The 16,986-nt window shown below is 45.5% G+C and overlaps 2 protein-coding genes across 3 annotated transcripts in view; one reads left to right on the top strand and one right to left on the bottom strand.

The window, feature by feature from the left end:
- Positions 1-7,404, top strand: part of GSAP (gamma-secretase activating protein) — a 50,009-nt gene extending 42,605 nt beyond the window's left edge. For both annotated transcript variants that reach the window (XM_055809358.1, XM_055809357.1), the window contains exons 27-31: positions 157-276; positions 2,869-2,930; positions 4,862-4,966; positions 5,116-5,209; positions 6,248-7,404. In XM_055809358.1, the coding sequence (XP_055665333.1) occupies positions 157-276; positions 2,869-2,930; positions 4,862-4,966; positions 5,116-5,209; positions 6,248-6,348 (482 nt within the window). In that variant the 3' untranslated portion in view covers positions 6,349-7,404. The remainder of the gene's footprint in view (positions 1-156; positions 277-2,868; positions 2,931-4,861; positions 4,967-5,115; positions 5,210-6,247) is intronic.
- A 38-nt stretch (positions 7,405-7,442) lies between these two features.
- CCDC146 (coiled-coil domain containing 146) overlaps positions 7,443-16,986 on the bottom strand; it is a 66,709-nt gene continuing 57,165 nt past the window's right edge. The window contains 4 exon segments of the mRNA XM_055807673.1: positions 7,443-7,851; positions 9,075-9,323; positions 10,735-10,872; positions 12,404-12,532. Coding sequence (XP_055663648.1) covers positions 7,648-7,851; positions 9,075-9,323; positions 10,735-10,872; positions 12,404-12,532 — 720 coding nt within the window. The 3' untranslated portion in view covers positions 7,443-7,647.

Genomic DNA, 16,986 nt, shown 5'->3' with positions numbered 1-16,986 from the left:
AGACTATGTTACTTTTGATAAACTAATTCCCTCACCAACTAGAAACAGAAGTTAAGGAGAGTGTTGGCTTTAGCTAGAATAATGCCAGTCTCTAATAGGGACTTAGAAAAAAACCACCGAGTAGTTGTACCAAACGAGTTTCTCTCTCCTTCGTAGGTTTTCACACTCTGCACTTGGGGCTTGGTGTTCGATGTCTCCCTCTGCACACCCTCCTGCACTATATTGATAACGGAGTCTTGCATTTGACAGAAACATGTGTCAGGAAATTGCTGAAAGGTACAGTAAGTTTCATATGTTCATGTAATTAAGAGTGATGCCCTTTCAGCCATTCAAACTCAGACACAGGATTTACTGCCCAGGAGACTGAGCTTTTCTCAGAGCGCTGATCCAGTGAGGGCTGTAGCTGATGGTGTTGCCCAGCTGAAAGGAGAAAATTAGGGCTCAAACTATTTGATTGAGGCTTACCATAGCAGACAAAGAAATCCTTGTTTGGGGAGCATTTGAGGTTACGGTTTTTCCACCTGAGACTTAGAAAAATGAATACGAAAGATCATTGTTGAATTTGTTGGGGGATTTCTGTGACCGTATGAAAGTGCACACATATCTGTAAGGAAGTTAATCTGTTATCCAGTCCTCGGCTTTTGCTTTGATTATGTTTGAAACAAGAGGAACAGGCCTGCCAGCCTGACCTCAGTGCCAGGAAGGTTATGGAGCAGAACATCCTGAGTGCCACCATGTGACATGTGCAGGACAACCAGGGGATCAGGCCCAGCCAGCGTGGGGTTATGAAAGGCAGGTCCTGCTTGACTAACCTGATCTCTGTCTATGATAAGGTGACCTGCCTAGTGGATGAGGAAAGGCTGTGGATGTTGTCTGCCTGGACCTTAGTAAAGCCTTTGACACCATTCCCACAGCATTCTCCTGGAGAATCTGGCTGCTCATGGCTCAGGCGGGTGCACTGTGTGCTGGGTCAGAAGCTGGCTGCATGGCCGAGCCCAGAGCGGTGGGGAACGGGGTTACATGCTGCTGGCGGCCGGTCACAGGTGCTGCTCAGGGCTCCGTGCTGGGGCCAGCCCTGTTTAATGTCTTCATCAACGATCTGGACGAGGGGACCGAGTGCACCCTCGGTCGGTTTGCAGGTGACACCGAGCTGGGGGCAGTGCTGACCTGCGGGAGGGCAGGGGGCTCTGCAGAGGGGGCTGGGCAGGCCGGGCCGATGGGCCGAGGCCACTTGTAGGAGGTTCAACAGGGCTCAGTGCCGGGTCCTGCCCCTGGGTCACACCAGCCCCGCGCAGCGCGACGGGCTGGGGCAGGGGGCTGGGAACTGCCTGGGGGGAAGGGCCTGGGGGGGCTGGGTGACAGCCCTGGGCAGGAGCCAGCCGTGTGCCCGGGGGGGCAGAAGGCCAGCAGCGTCCTGGCTGGTATCTGGAAACAGTGTGGCCAGCAGGGCCAGGGCAGTGACCGTCCCTCCGCACTGGGCACTGGTGAGGCCGCACCTCGAACACGGGGTTCAGCTTTGGGCCCCTCACTTCAGGAGGGACGTTGAGGGGCTGGAGCATGTCCCGAGAGGGGCAACGCAGCTGGTGAAGGGTCTGGGGCACAAGTCTGGTGAGGAGCAGCTGGGGGACCTGGGGCTGTTCAGCCTGGAGAGGAGGGGGCTCAGGGGGGACCTTACTGCTCTCTGCAGCTCCCTGACAGGAGGCTGTAGGCAGCTGGGGGTCGGTCTCTTCTCCCAGGTAACAAGAGACAGGACAAGAGGAAATGGCTCAAGTTGCGCCAGGGCAGGTTGAGGTTGGATATTAGGAAAAATTTCTTCCCTGAAAGGGTGGTGAAGCATTGGAACAGGCTGCCCAGGGAGGTGGTGGAATCGCCATTCCTGGAGGTGTTTAAAAAAGCGTGTAGATACAGTGGTTAGGGGCATGGTTTAGTGGTGGATTTGGAACTCCATGATCTCAAAGGTCTTTTCCAACCTAAATAATCCCATGATTCTAAGATAATCCTAGTGCTGGGATTGGCAAATGGCTTGAAGCTCTGTGCACTAAAAATTCAAAATAAGCAAAGAAAAGCCTACCTGACCCAGCATCTCAATGTTTTTAGTAAATATTGAACTTGTTGGACGTCTTCTACATATAATGTCAGGTTAACTAAAAGTCAGAGTTAAGTTCTGTATGAACTTGTGTAGTTATCGAGAGCAGATTGTGTTCTGTATGTGGCTTTCTTCTGAGCGGAAGCGAAGTAGCTAGTTTCCACAAAGGAGGCTTAGGAGCAAAGCAGCACATGTATGGTAGGGATGACTGGGGAATAAAATGGAGAGTGGGACAAATTGCCCGTTGCAGGCACAGCTGGCATCACACCCATGTTAACTGCCTTTTCTAGATTGGAGGGGAGGAAAGGGGACTTGTAGCATAAGTTTCCTGGGACGAAGCAGCGCTGGGGTAAGATTCTCTAACAGTAATGCATGTCATCACAGCTGCAGCTGTGCTCCCTTGTAATGTGCTGTGTCTCCAGTGTTCAAGAAAGAGACAACACAGTATACTGTATTAATCTGCGCCTGGTCTTGATAAATGAAATATTATAAATATTGGAGCTTTACTTAGTCAAAACATGTTTAAATTACTGTATAAGTTGTCGCATAAAATATGAGGTTATGGGCAAATACACAGAAAAATATTTATGTAAATGGTATTAAATGGTATAAATGTAAATAACAGTCCTCATAGCCATTATTTCAAAATAAATTTTCATTTCATTATGGGGATGATATTTATTCAGAATGTCTTCAGTGAAAGTTGAAAGTTTTAGCGATGTGGTTGCTGGGGGTTGGTTTGTTCTTTGTTTTGGTGGTTTTTGACTGGCTTTCTCTTACAGATTTGGATGACACTGAGAAGAATGAAAAACTGAAGTTCAGTATTGTCATGAGGCTTCCCGAGGTAACTTATGACATCGGATGTAATTTCTTGGAGTTTGGAATCGATAGGAAATTCCTCCTTGTGCGTGGGATCAAGCCAATGGAGGACTTAGCTGTGATTCGAATAGGGCACAGATATATCCTCATCCTCCACAGGTTCTCCATCTGCTGCTCGTGACCCGTAGGGTACTCTGGTAACTTAAATTACAACTTGCCCGTAGTGTTCCACAGCGTCTCCAGTACCTTACAGGAATCAAACAGACAACACTGACACTGTTCTGCTGAGTACTTGTCTGCATAAAGCAATAAGGGTTTAACAGGGTTTAGAGAGTATTCATGGGGGGGTTGTGTGTGTTGCTTAGCATCTACAAATGCCTTTCTCACTTGTGACACCTGCATTTGGTTTTGTACATTTTATCAAATATGTTCAAAAGCTGGTACAGTAAAAGCTGTAAAATCTGATTGTACCACAACTGTGGAGAGGATTGAATTACAAGATCCCCCTCTCTCTGAAATCTCCCAGCCTTGTCTGTTGGTAAGGTGACTCGTTTAGCCACGTGCTGGAACTAATTACTGATGCTCCTTTAAACGTGCCAACAGAATGGGAGGTTGACTTCTCCTTTTCCCCTTCTGTTCTTAGTGCACAGCACTGCAGAGGAAGCACGACGTCACAGTGAGCAGAGGGAAACCAGGGATCCCCCCGTGGGGTGTGCCTTGCTGTAGAACAGGCTTTTCTCAAGTTGCTTATTGTTTGCTCATTATGAGCTGCTACATGTAGTTCAGATGGCCAGAAGTGCTGCTTTAGTTTTCCTCTGACAAGGGCTTCTTTCTTTGGCAGCAGTTTGGAGGAGGGCTAGGGAAGGAGAAATACACAGGCTGTTCTTTGTCTTCTGTGTCTTGCTTTGGGCATGGGTTGGTGAGCTGGGGTCAGCCCCAGGCCGGGTGGGTGGGGAGCACCATTCCAACCCCGACTGGAAGCAAAGGGCTGAGCTGTGAGTGCTTTAGGGGACGTGTACTGCTACTTACGCGCTGTAGACTCAGTGCCTTATTGTATCTATTTACAGCTTTTGGAAAAAAACACAGATAATTGTTTGTTTGCCAAAAAGGACGCTTTGGGGTGACTCGGACTGTTCTGAGCAGGTTAGATTCAGTAGGTGACTTCAGTTGCATCAGAAGCAAGTATTTAGGCACTGTTGAAACTGTACGGCATTTCCCAAACGAACCCCTTCAGTACTCTGGATTGCAATGCAACTAAAAAGTGAGGGTGGGTGAAAAAAGATCTAGGTAGGGAAAAGAGCAGAAGGTGGAGCTAATTTCACAGTGTGTTCCTATTTGTTTGCTTATTAGTTAGGATTGGAAGCTTTGGAACATCCGATTTTGAATCCGTTTTGCTTTTGGGATTGTGAATGAATGTTATCAATTCCCAAGATGATGACCTATATAATGGGATGCAGATTGTGTTCCGTCGGCATTCTGCTTTTGAAGGTTCCTTAAACTAAGCCTGAGAGAAGCCCTGTTCCGAATGGATCATTGAGGAGTGGGGGATCTGGGTTATTCTTTGGGAGGAGAATGGATCTAAAGAGCCACAATAAAGGAGAAAGGGTTATTTTAAGCCTCAATTAATACTTAAGTATGCATGCAAAAGTAGGACAGAGGTAATGACAAGACTGATTGATGAAACGGAGTAACTCGGTGGGTACTGTGTAGCAAGGTTTTGATTTTTTCCCCATGTTTTGGAAGCGTGTTGTAATCTTTTAGTTACTGGCTATGAAAGGAAGGCTCTGCAGCTAAAAATTAGGACATCTTAGTTTCTGTCATCAGTGTCTGAAAGCAAAGCATCTGTGTTACAGCCTGCGTTTTGTTTCAGGTTTTTTCCTCCTTTCCCCCTCCTAAATTTCCACTGTCCTGTGTTTATGTTCTGAGGTTTGGGGTTTTTGGTTTTTTGCTTACTAGGTTCTTGGTCAAAAGGTTCGTCAGTTTTGGAATCACCCGATAAATGCTAATTTCATTGCACGGAAATATGTGAAACTTCTGCTTGAGAAGCTCGGGGACAGGCAGGTAAGAGCACACAGGCCGTTTTTTTGGTAATCTTTTGCTTTGACGGTGTTGAGATTCCTGACCTTGCTGTAGACTATAACACACTAAAGATAACACTGCAATTTGGTACTGTGGGACTCTGAACTAACCTGAAATATTCTCCCTTGCAGTGTAGCAGGCCTGTCCCTGAGAGACGCTCGGTCCCTGTAGAGTTTTTGCCGCTGAACTACCTGACTAATGTGTTGGCAGAGATAGAGGATGAAGGTAATGCTAACTCTCTGCTTTGGAAGACCAGTAATTGTTACCCTTTCATGCTCACGCTCGGCTGTATCCTGACTATGTTGAAATGCCCGAATCCTAAAACTCCAGTGATGTCCCAACACATAGGTTTGGTTGTCTTTCTGCTGCTGGGAATTGTCGGAGGGCTTCTTCGCTGCATATCCTTTCCTCTGAGTCCTCTCTGTGTTGGATCCGGTTAGCAAACTTGCATTTTTCGGAACTCGTAGTGAAATGTGGTCGGTGTACAGTGTGGTGGTCGCGTAATTCTGTATGCAGGCGGGGAGAAGGGAGAAGGGCTTCCTCATTTATGCAGCATGGTGGCTGAGGCAACCAAAATCAGATGTTCCACCCCAGAAAAGAGAACCCGCATCGCTAGATCAGGAGGTGCGCTGAAGTAACAGGCATTTCTCAAAGCAGTTCCTTTTTGTGAAATGCAGTTCAAGTTGATTAGGGCACTTGCTGCACCCAGTGAACCAAAGCGTCTGAAGATTTTGAATTCCACTGAAAAAGGTGCCTTTAAGGGAAGCACTGGACTGTCAATAGCGTTACTGGCGATGCCTGTACTGGTAAGCAAAATAAAAGTCAGGATAAGGACTTGAAGGCTGAAACAAGATTGTCCGTGTATGGATGTCATCCCGTTTGGGGAGGAAGAAAAGTTAAACCATATAGAAGTATATAAGGCTGCGCCCTGGTCCATTTTATGTACTAGCACTAACATAGCCACTGTGCTTAACCCTTGGTTTGGATCTCCAGTGTAGGATGCAACGTATGGAAATCCCTAGTGGCCTCCAGAGATGGTCTGGCTCCCCTCTGCAGGGGATATCGTTTACTTACGTCCCACTAATAGGGAAGTTTTTGCCATGAGGAGCATCCAAATGACTCCACTGAAAGCTGCAGGTGTTTGGTGTAAATGAAAACACTGTTCCCTCTATTAACTTATCTTTTGGTATTTTAGATGAAGATGTTCAATAGAGTGCGGGATTAAGTGTTCGTAAATACTAACTTTCTCACTATGTTTTTTAGGTATGAATCCGTATGAAAAACAAGACCATGTTAACATACGATTTGTAGAGGAAACGGCACTCAAACACACTGTGACGCTTTTGGGCCTCGAACATTCCTGAAATAACATGCTGTTGAAGACTGTCGAACTGTAGTGCTCATATAAAAGTATACAAGTTTGCAAACACATACTTTTTTTTAAACTTAAATATCATGTTGTTTCCCAAATAATCTGCAGTTTTGGGTAGCCACCATTACTGACATAAGCCGCTGAAAATAGTGTTTGGTCCAATGTATTAAGGCTGAAATTCCCAACTCCTAGAAAAGTCCTGGAGGAATACTTCTGACACAAACCCAGGTTTGAAACAGATCTGTGGTTTTGTTTTGAAGTGGTCAAATAAGTGGAACTATAATACAGGACGAGAAGGAAGTTCTTTGGAAATGTATCTTAACAGTGGCTTGGACAGAGTGTTACTTAATTCTTTCCTTACAACTTGTAGTGTTACAGTTCAAACCTCAGCTTCAGGAAGAAATTGCGGAGGTTGTTTTTCCTTTGTTTTCAACTTCTATCGGTACATAACTGAACCAGTGTTTTTGGGGGTTGGTTTTTTTTTAAGTTCTGAACTGTGACTTTAAAATAGTAATAGCAGTTTGCTATGCAGAGAAGATTTAAGTTCTGACACGTAGGATATCTGCAGTCTTTATTGGTTTAAAACCAACTCTATCAAAGTTTCAGGCTATTAAAGTAGTGAAGCTCATTGACAATTTGACAGATTTTGGAGGTTTTCAGTAACAACCTCTGATGTTCTCCCTGAGTACTTTCCACCGATGCTTTCTGTTCCTTACCAGTGAAATGAAAAATTCCAGTTCTCAGGAGTGGCTCGGCAAGTGCCTGGTCATTTCCTTGTCCTTGCCATCAGTGGAGCAAGACCGTTAGCTTTCTCAGGAACTGCACAGAGGGAGGGAATCATTTTCTCAGTGTAATTAAAATTTATCTGGTAAGCATGAACTCCAACCCCAGACTGTAGAAAGCTATGTTGGCTTATTTATATAACTGGTGGGGACTTTGTATAATATTAATAACAAGAGAAGATTTCTTTTTAATTATATGTATTATAAAATACAATCAGATGCAATAAAACTTCACCTGGAAAAAAAATATAAGTGTAGTATGTAGTAAGTATCGCTTATTTTTCTTAACATTTTAAAATGCTGTGCTGCATTTGGGGTACCAGGCTCCTCCTAGCCAGGAGAAGGGAACTTGTGTCACTGACTATTGAGCTACGCTTTGGGCATTAATTACTACTTTGTTTTCACTATGGAATTTGGCTAAACGCTAACAACTATTCCTCCGTTGTAGTGTAAATGCTGCTGACCCTCCGGATTCAGTAACACCCTTGCCTGCTGTAGGTGCTGTCTGTTCACATTTCAATTGGCCTTACAGTAGGTTTTCTGAACTGTCTCCTATTCGAACGAGGTTCACGTGGTGTGAAAGGAGCCAGGGTGCCGTAGGGCCGTGGCACTGGGAGACCGCGTTCGTCATCCGGGATATAGGCGGCTGGGCGTTGTTCAGCTGTCGTGTGGATGGAGCCGGGCGCTGCAGCTTGTTCCTCTTCTGCAGCACGCTGTGGAAGTAACGCATTTTGATCACACTGTGCTTACACGCTTTAAAATGCCGGTAGTCTCCTGAGCCAACATGCAGAACGCCTTACAAAGGGAACACCGTCACTCCAGTCCTTCGCAGACCTGGAAACCCAGAGGGGTACTGAAAGGAAAGCAATGAGTTACTGACCACGTCGATGTGAGTTTGTCCTTTTAAATAGTATACGGTTTGAGCCTGTGATGCTTTTGCTGTTTGTGAGGAAAGGAGATTAGATGAACTTTTAAAAGTTGTAATAAGTGCACAGAACATCTCAGGAACAAGACGGTAGATCCGATGCTTCAAAACAGGGCTCTGTGTGCGCTGACAGCGGTGGCTCCTGAACACGGTTACTGCAGTGAGCTTGTGTCCGCAGCACTGAAAGGAAGCTGAGTCACAGCATGAGAAGTGTTAATGACAGAGAAGTTTCTTATTCTAAACCAGTTTTACTGCAGCACTTCTGTGTGACTTCAAGTTCTTGAAGTGCATGCACAGTGTATTCCTGCCGCAGCTTAGCGCCCCTTTCAGATTCCCTTGGAGTGATCAGCTAAGGGATTCCTATAGCAAAGCTCATTTCCCAGCAGCAGGAGTTCCCACAGTATGCCTGGCTCAGTTTTGTGCTACTGCTTCTTCTCTGGGAGCTCTCTGCTCTGGGATCACCGACTGTCCCCGCTAAGGAGGCATGGTATCCAGCAGGGTAGTACCTGGAACGCTGCCCTGCCTCCCCTCGCCGTCTTGCTCAGCAATCTCTGTCCTCGCTACTTCTGATCCGATGTTCACCGCATCTGTTATGTGGAAGACACTAAACTTATTTTTCCTGAACCCCACCCCCCACCTGTTGCAGCTTTACCTTGAAATGAAATGGGAAGCAGAACTTCAGCGACGACTCTCTGCCCCATCCTGCCGAGACACCACGGCCACACAAACCGCTTCAGCAGAAGGCAAGTCTGGCTTTTAGTGTATTCGCTGCTTAAGATTCGGTGACCGGTTCTAAGCGGTGTCGCCAGACTGCGGTTAAAACTGCTCAAACCCACCGTGTACCGCTTCAGCAGCCGTCTGCCTCTGCCACCCCCTCCACTGACTCCCAGAGCTCCGTGTGTGGCGGCGAAGAGCTACGCAGTGAGCTAGCACAGCTCTGGCAGAAAGGTGAGCTGGGGCAGTGAAAAGACGGGGCCGAGGATCTAATCGCAACGTATGGCAAAAACTTACTTTAGCTCTGGCTTCAGCCGCTTCTTTTTGCATCCTCTCGTTGTGTAGTATCTTCAACGGTTTGTCTTCTGTTTCTTTCGGAGGGGGAAGGCCTTGAGCTATCCTTGATGAAACAGTCGTCAGAAATTGTTCTTTGTCTTTCATTTCCTGCTGGAGTTTAATGGCAAGTGCTTGCTTCATGGATAACTCGGCAACGAGAGCCATCGCCTTACGGGTTCTGTCCTTTATCATCTTCCGCAGTTCGTTTGTCTGGAATAAGTAACAATTGCATTTTAGTTAGGGCTTCCCTCTAGACACGGGGCATGACACCTGGGTAAGCATTATGTACGTGAGAACAAGTCCAGCTTGACAAAGATTTAAAAAATAGTTCTGTACTTGAAAATGACTTAATGAAACAGGTTGTGTTTCTGTGTCTGCTTGGAACCGCAGGAACTGGCAGCGTAAGGAGTCACAAATACTCCGAGATGAGATACAGAAAAGCGAGTTTGTAATTACCCCCTGCCCTTTTCATTGAACAGCAGAACTCCTGCTGCCCTCAAAGGCCCACTGCCCCAATTCTTCCTGAGTTTTTGCACAAATGACTTTGTAATAACTGTGTAATAAGCCTGATCCTTACAAGATAATTGCGTCATCATGTGGACACAGCAGGGCTGCGGGTTGTCAAGTTATCCTAGGCAGGTGGGCGAATGAAGGAAGAATGGGAAGGAGTCCTTGAGTCTGGGTAGAGATAGTTTAAACAAAAAACCGCAACAAACCTTAAATACTCTTTTTCAAGTGACTAATAGAGAGTTGAGTGAGTCAGAGCACTTGCAAACTTTTAGCACGCTGCTGTTTTTACCATAGTTTATTAGCCTGTGGCCATGATTTCAGAAATCCAAATAACACCCATGTTATTTCTCTTTCTGTGGAAAGTTAAAGATTTATTGTAAGGATGTGTTTTGGTTTAAGCCTTTGCAAGGGCCAAATCTAACACCTGAGGGGGTGGGGTGAGGGGGGAATCTACCCTGGCTGGCCTTGGTTTACATTAATTACTCACACTTTTTTTTTTTTCTGCTTTTCACTCAGCTCTGCTCTATTTGCAGCCTCTTCATTAAGGAGGTGGGGGTTGGAGGATTTTTGCTCTTCCCCGAACAGTATTACTGGCAGTTAAAAGACAATATCTATAATTACATAAAAACGATTGTATTGAAAATGGTATTTCTTTCCTGTGTGGTGCTCCCTACTTAAATAACAAAGAAATTTTGAGGCAGATATCAGGCTTATCTTTTTATATATCGAAGCAAAATTTACCTGGCTTTTTCTTATTGCTTTTTAGCCTTTGACATGTTTGTTGTGGAAAGGCTGTTAAGTACACGTGCAAAAGCAGGATTCTACCAAGTTTGTGAGCATCTACCTGAGCAAGAGCTAATCGGGTATGTCGGTGAAAGGTGCTATTTATGGTGCAACTTTCTTTCATTAAGAAAGTACACTCGCCTAATGCTTTCAGTACATCTATCACCATTGCTGCTAATTGTCTGTAGTTTCTGAAGACTAACATATGATTTGCCTGTCAATATTTCCAGCCACTTCTGTAATTTCCAAGTGAGTCATCTTGCCTCTTGCCTAGATATGATTTCATTTTGTATAGGCTGGCAAGCAGAGCGTGCAATGCCCTTCTTACCCTTTTAGCTAACAGCAGCGTGTCCTGCTTTCCATTCTCTGCTGTAGCACGGATTCTGTCTGTCAACCGGGAAACGTGCTTGTAGAGAAAGTCTGTCTCCAGCAACTTCTCCTCCTTCTGTACTAGCTCTACTTCTAGCTGCACAGAGAAGGAGTAAACACGGTGTAGGTAAGTGACAGGGGAAGGTGCAGCACAAGGTGTTTTTGTGATTGCTTTGAGAGCTGCTGAAATAATACTCATGAACAGCCATAAATAATCACTTCACCATCAGATTTCTCAGAGTTTTCACCCTCTCTGCCAAGTATCAGGCCAAGGTTGGTTCAGTTGGTTACTGTCGGTCGTACAGTTCTTCCACATCAGACCAGGCCCTTCTGGGGGACCAGGGGTGACAGCAGCATTATTACTGTCTTGCTGTGTTTTGACAGCAATGGGTTTTTTTCTAGTGATCTTTTTTCTGAAAAAAAAAAAAAAAAAATCTTCTAGTTCCTGGAGACACATAATAATAAAAAGGTTTTGGCTCTTGCTTTAAATACCTTTTCCTTCCTGCTTCTAAAAAAAAAAAAAAAGTATGGCCTCCAAAGACTAAGAAAAGAAACTACTGTGCAATTAAAAGGACTTTAAAATCACAAGGAGATTGAACGAGAACATTTAAATTTAAATGTCAGGACTCGACCCAGCTTTTTAATGTGTAGGTTGGTAATAGAGGGCCGTGTTGTAGCCTGCTTGGCTATGCAGAGCTCCCTCCTGTCACGGAATATGGGGCAGCAAAGCAAAAAGCTCAAGTAATTCAAGCAGAAGCATTCATGTAAATCCCTACAAGCTCGATTTCAGAAGGAGGACTTAGGTGTGTACTGCTCCAGGCTTGCCGTTACCCTAACACCTTCTCAGCCCCGCATGAATCCCCCGAACACCAACTGCAGTGGGGGGAGTTCTGTGCCCCTACAACTGGGACAGACAAAAATACCAGTCAGTCAGTCCATTCCTTTACCTTCCCCTCACGCGCCATACAGGAGGTGCCCTGAAATCGGCTTTCATATTGGACCTAATGCTTCGTTTTGAAGCATTCTCCCTCCTGCAGCCGCTGGCAGTGCTGCAGCCAGGCACGTAGCTGCTTGGCCGGCCTGGCTGCCACTGCCATGAAGGTCTGTTCTGCGGCTCCCTGTTCGGCACGGAAACACGGCAGTGCAGCCCAAGCCTGAGAAGGATGCTTGGTTCTGTGTCACACACGGGCTTTGCCAAGCGGGTAGTGGGACTGCACCCCGTGCATAGTGGTGGAACAGCTACGAGCCAGTGGCAGAAGAACGACGGCTTCATTTGTCAGTGGTTTATTATTCTGTATTTATCTTCCTCTGCTGCCTTTGCTGTGCTTTTCTGTAGTGAAGCGGGAGGGTCTGCGCTGAAGTGCCCGTGATGCGAGCGGTGCAGCTAGCAGAGGGTGCTGCGGAGCCAGGTATTCACACAGAGCTCCCCCTCTCCAGCCTCTGCTCAAAGTCAAAATGTCCCGTGTCCAGTTGTCCTGGAAAGCAGATGCTGGGCTGGAGTTCCCATGAGCTAGTCATAATTATTTTAATTCCTGTTACAGAAAACTTGTTTTAAAAAGATACTGTTTTCTTTTCCTAAAAGAAGTCGGTCATAGCAGGATGGCTTGTGATAAGAGAAGTGATGTTACCTGCTCAATCTTTTTTAGCAGCTCAGGTGGGGACGGGTCCTTCCCTCCCAAGTCTCGCCTTCTACTGTCATTTGTGGGGTCAGCAAGGGTTTCCTCCATCCATTTAATCCTGTCCTTGCACTGGGAATACTAGCAAATAAAAAGCCACAACGGTTATTTTTTCACACAAGAAGCCAAAAGCCCCACTATGTGTTGCTATGTGGCTGGAGATGGAAGGTCTCTTGTCTCTGATTTGCACCAGCAGAACCGCACTAAAGTGACTGGGGTGGCAGCGCTGCCAGCACCAGGGCTTGGAGGCAGGCCTGCAGCCCTGCTGGGAGATGTGTGGGATGCTTGGGCGCTGTAGGGCTACACAAAATGTTACCAGCCAAACGCTGGGAAACATTTCCCTCCAAAACCAGAGGTGGACATACATCATCCTCCTGTCCCATTGCCAACAAACAGGAATCTGAGAAACGGTAGATTGTGTCACAGAAGGGCATCCCTATAATACATAAATATAAATCAGTTTCATCTTATTAGTAGTTCAAATGTCTTGAATGCTCGTTCCCTTGACTCCCTTCTCCACGTGCAACACAACCACCTGAAATGGTGTACAAATAATTCAGCCACACAGAAGAGGCTTCTTCTCTGAGCCACCAGGTATCACGACTAAAGCCCTGGACCAGGAGATGATTTTCACCTTCTGAATATGTTTGGGAAGTCAGAAGGAGGCTGCCCCAGGGACCGATACCTTCTCCAGTTTCTGCTGGGTGGCCTGGATGTAAAGCCACAGGCGGGTGCTGCCAAACTATGTCCTTTGGGCCATGGTGGAGGGGGCTCAGGCCCCCCTCCACCGCCACGGTTAGCAGCTGTGAGACCTGCCCCAGCTGTGGCTCCTGTCCTGAGGAGGGAGAGGGGCAGCAGGAGGGGGGGGAGCCCTTGCTGCACCCGCTTCCTTCCCCCTCCCCAGGTCTCTGCAGCCTGGCCCAGCTGGTGCCTCCAGCAGTGGAGGGGGCTGCACAGGGGCTGCGGTGGGCACCGGGGGTTCCTCTGAGACTGATGGTGGGAGCACATCCTCACCTAACTCACCTCCAGAGCTTGATCCCACAGACTTTAACAGAGAAGGTTTCCTTGTACTGCGAAGGGGGGAGGGTAACATGGAAGATTATGAGCCATTAATTTATTTTTTTTTTAAAGGGAACTATAGTGTGACAGTTGCAGGACAGAGGTAAACCCTGCTGTCTGCCAGAAATTGAGTTCTACCTGCTTCTTTTCCTCGGGCTACTTTTTTCGTTCTCAGGAATACACCAAGCTTCTGGGGTGATGTCTTCCTTTATTCCCCACGAACTTCTCTTTGACCCACAGGATCCATTTAGGGATGTAGGGAGGATGCACATGTGTGTTGGTTTCAGCTGGGATAGAATTAATTTTATGCTTAGTAGCTGGTGCACTGCTGTGTTTTGGATGTGGTGTGAGAACAGTGTTGATAACAGATGTTCTTGGTTGTTTCTCAGTTTATACGAAGTCAGCGATTTTTCAGTTTCTGGGGCCCTGCCAGCGAGAGGGCTGGGGGGGCACAAGAAGCCGGGAGAGGACACAGCCAGGACAGCTGCCCGAACCAGCCAAAGGGATATTCCATACCATAGCGCGTCACGCCCAGTACATAAACTGGGGGGGTTCCCTGGGGCTGGCCCATCGCTGCTTGGGGTCTGGCTGGGCATCGGTCTGTGGGTGGTGAGCAACTGTACTGGCCATCACTTTGTTTCTTTTCCTCTTCCCCTTGGATTTTATTTCTCTCCCCTTTTCTTTCCTTTTCATTACAATTGCTGTTATTATTAGTGTTGTTGGGTTTATTTTATTTTATTTCAATTATTAGATGATTCTTATCTCAGTCCTTGAGTTTTATCTTTTTTCTGATTCTCCTCCCCAGCCCTCTGCTTAGTTGCCAGCTGGGGTTAAACCATGACAAAGTGCCTGACAGTTTGGTTGCAAGTTAAATCTGAAAGTCCCACTTTCCCACTCATTAGCACTAAAGGTCTCATCCTTACAGGCATCCAAGTTTTCCACGTTAAAGTTCCCAGGCATGTGTCCCAAAGTGACTCAGTGGTGACACTGAACAATGTGATACTCCTGGGACCCAGAAAGGCAGGTGTTCCCTGACCTTTCTGATGTGAGACCTTCCCCTGGAATAACGCTTCCCAGAATACACTCGATGGACATCCATGCTTTGCGTAAATACTCGCTGAAGGAGTGACTGGGACCATTTCTTCATGTTTGGATTTGCAAGACTGACAGTGTTGGGGTTTTGTGCTTTAATATGCACCTGGCCATCTGTCAGTGCGTTGTCACTCCACTCTTGATCTATTAGCACTGACAAAACATAACCCAAGTAAGTTGCTGTAAATGCTAGGTGGTGCTACTATTTGCAGGTGGTGGTATTCTTTAGGAAAGAAGTGGTCACTGGCTCACAAAGTTAGGAACAGTCATCAAAAATACAAAGTAAATGTTTAGATGTTGCTACCGGGATGGAGTTTGTTCACTGAAGTTAACAAGTCATGTTTAACTGGAAAAGGGAAAGCTGACAGATCTTTTCGGGTCAGAATGGAACATTACTTACCGGAACATTTGTCTTAAATACTTCTTTTTCTGGTAAAAAAGCATCACACAGCTCTTTCTTTTACACTTTGTCTAAGAGCAGGCAAAATAAAAACCTTAAATGACTGTAATGATCAATTTCCTTGGCAAACCACAATTCAGTGCATAACTAGGTGCTGAAAGATTTATTTTCATTATAAACTAAAACTCAAGCCCAAAAATACATAAAAAAGAGTGGGAGGATGTAAGAGCAGGACCAGCATAAACAACAGGATGCAGCTATGCTTCCAGGGATGTTTCCTGTCTGGGGCCAAATTTCTCAACCACTAACTCCGGTGAAAATGCCTTGTTGGAGGCAGTGGTACCTTAATGAGATTAGGGACAGCTCACCAAGTAAAATTTTGCAGGACTGAATAGTTAGTTAGAGAAGAAGGACTACTGCAGCTAAAATGCTGTCCAAACCAGGAAAAAAAAAGAGCATAAGAAGTTTCATGTTCAACTTAAATACTAGGCTTAGTTTTAAATGCAATATGAATTATAAGTGATTAGATGCAGTTTAATCCAAAACTACAGAAAACAAAGCCCATTTAGAGATAACCATGCTATTCTCTGTCTGCTTAAGTGAGGTGACTATAGGCATCTTTTTTTATTTTCTCCTAATTAGTAGTGTTTTTCTTGGACAAGGCTTTATCGCTTTATCTGAGTTCTAAGTCTTAAAAAAAAAAAACCACCAAAACCCCTCCTTTCTTGGAATGCTTTGATACAGGAGATATGAAAAGGCACTACAAGACAGGCTTTTCTACGTTTCATTGTAATCAGTCAGGAGGAATTGTTGAAGGATGAACAGACAAGATGGAACACGCCTAGATAAAGGGACTGGTCTCAAGAAGTGGAGATCTGGTCCTTATTTTGGAAACCTCAGAGAAGGCAGGTGAGGTATGTAGAGCATTAGAAAATGGAAAATATCATACCTATTTTTAAAAATGGGGGGGAAAGGAGCTATAGAACTAAAGATAAATTATCTTCACTTTCTGAAGAATAAATCTGGAACAAATCATTGGCCTTTCTTTGTAGGTAGCTAGAAAAGGAAAAAGGTAGGAATAACAGCCAACACAGGTGTTGAGTCACGCCAAACCAGACCGATTTCCTACTATAACAACAGGTGTGTGGATGATAAATAGAAGCTATCATATGTCTTGATTTTTATATAGTTTTGATAGTGTTTCATACGACATTCTCATAAATAAGTTAAGGAAATGGGTTCTTGATGAAAGTATAAGGTAAGTACTACATCAGTAGAATGAGGTTAAGCTTCGAGAAACTGCAAATACTATTTGGAGGAGAAGATTCAAATTCAAAATTATCTTGGTCTGAACAAAAGTCTGCACAAAAGAGATAATATTAAATAACAAATGCAGGGTACTACATTTAGGCAGGAAAAATTACCTGTACAAATACGAAATCAAGGTGAACTGATGTGATACCCTTTCTTTAAAAAAGAGTTGGGTTGTTACATACATTTACATGAAGATGAATCAATACATCATGTTGCAAGAAAGGCTACCGTCCTACCTGGACAAATAAGGAGGAGTGTAACCTGCAAGATGCCTGAATGAATCGTTTCGCCAAGGACTTAATCAAGGTGGGACATTATCCAAGAAAGAAGTTGTAAAAGTGCGGAATCAGGCGATCCCCATGTGCTGAAAGACAAGCTGGCAGGGGAGAGGACCAGCCTGGCTGAACAGAGCGCTTTGGCTGGAACTCAGGGCAAAAAAAGGAGAGCTAACCACCTTTGGAAGAAGGGGCAAGCAGCTCTGGAGGACTACAAGGATGTTGCACAGTTACGCAGGGTGAAGATTAGAGAGGCGAAAGCCCAGCTGGAACTCAGGCTGGCCGCTGCCATAAAAGATAACTAAAAATGTTTTTACAAATACATTAGAAACAAACAGAGGGCCAAGGATAATCTGCATCCTTACTGGATGCAGGGGAGAACATTGCCACAAAGG

The sequence above is a fragment of the Falco peregrinus genome, chromosome 6 (genome assembly GCF_023634155.1).
Source record: "Falco peregrinus isolate bFalPer1 chromosome 6, bFalPer1.pri, whole genome shotgun sequence".
NCBI lineage: Eukaryota > Metazoa > Chordata > Aves > Falconiformes > Falconidae > Falco > Falco peregrinus.
This window is presented reverse-complemented; position numbering and strand designations above follow the sequence as displayed.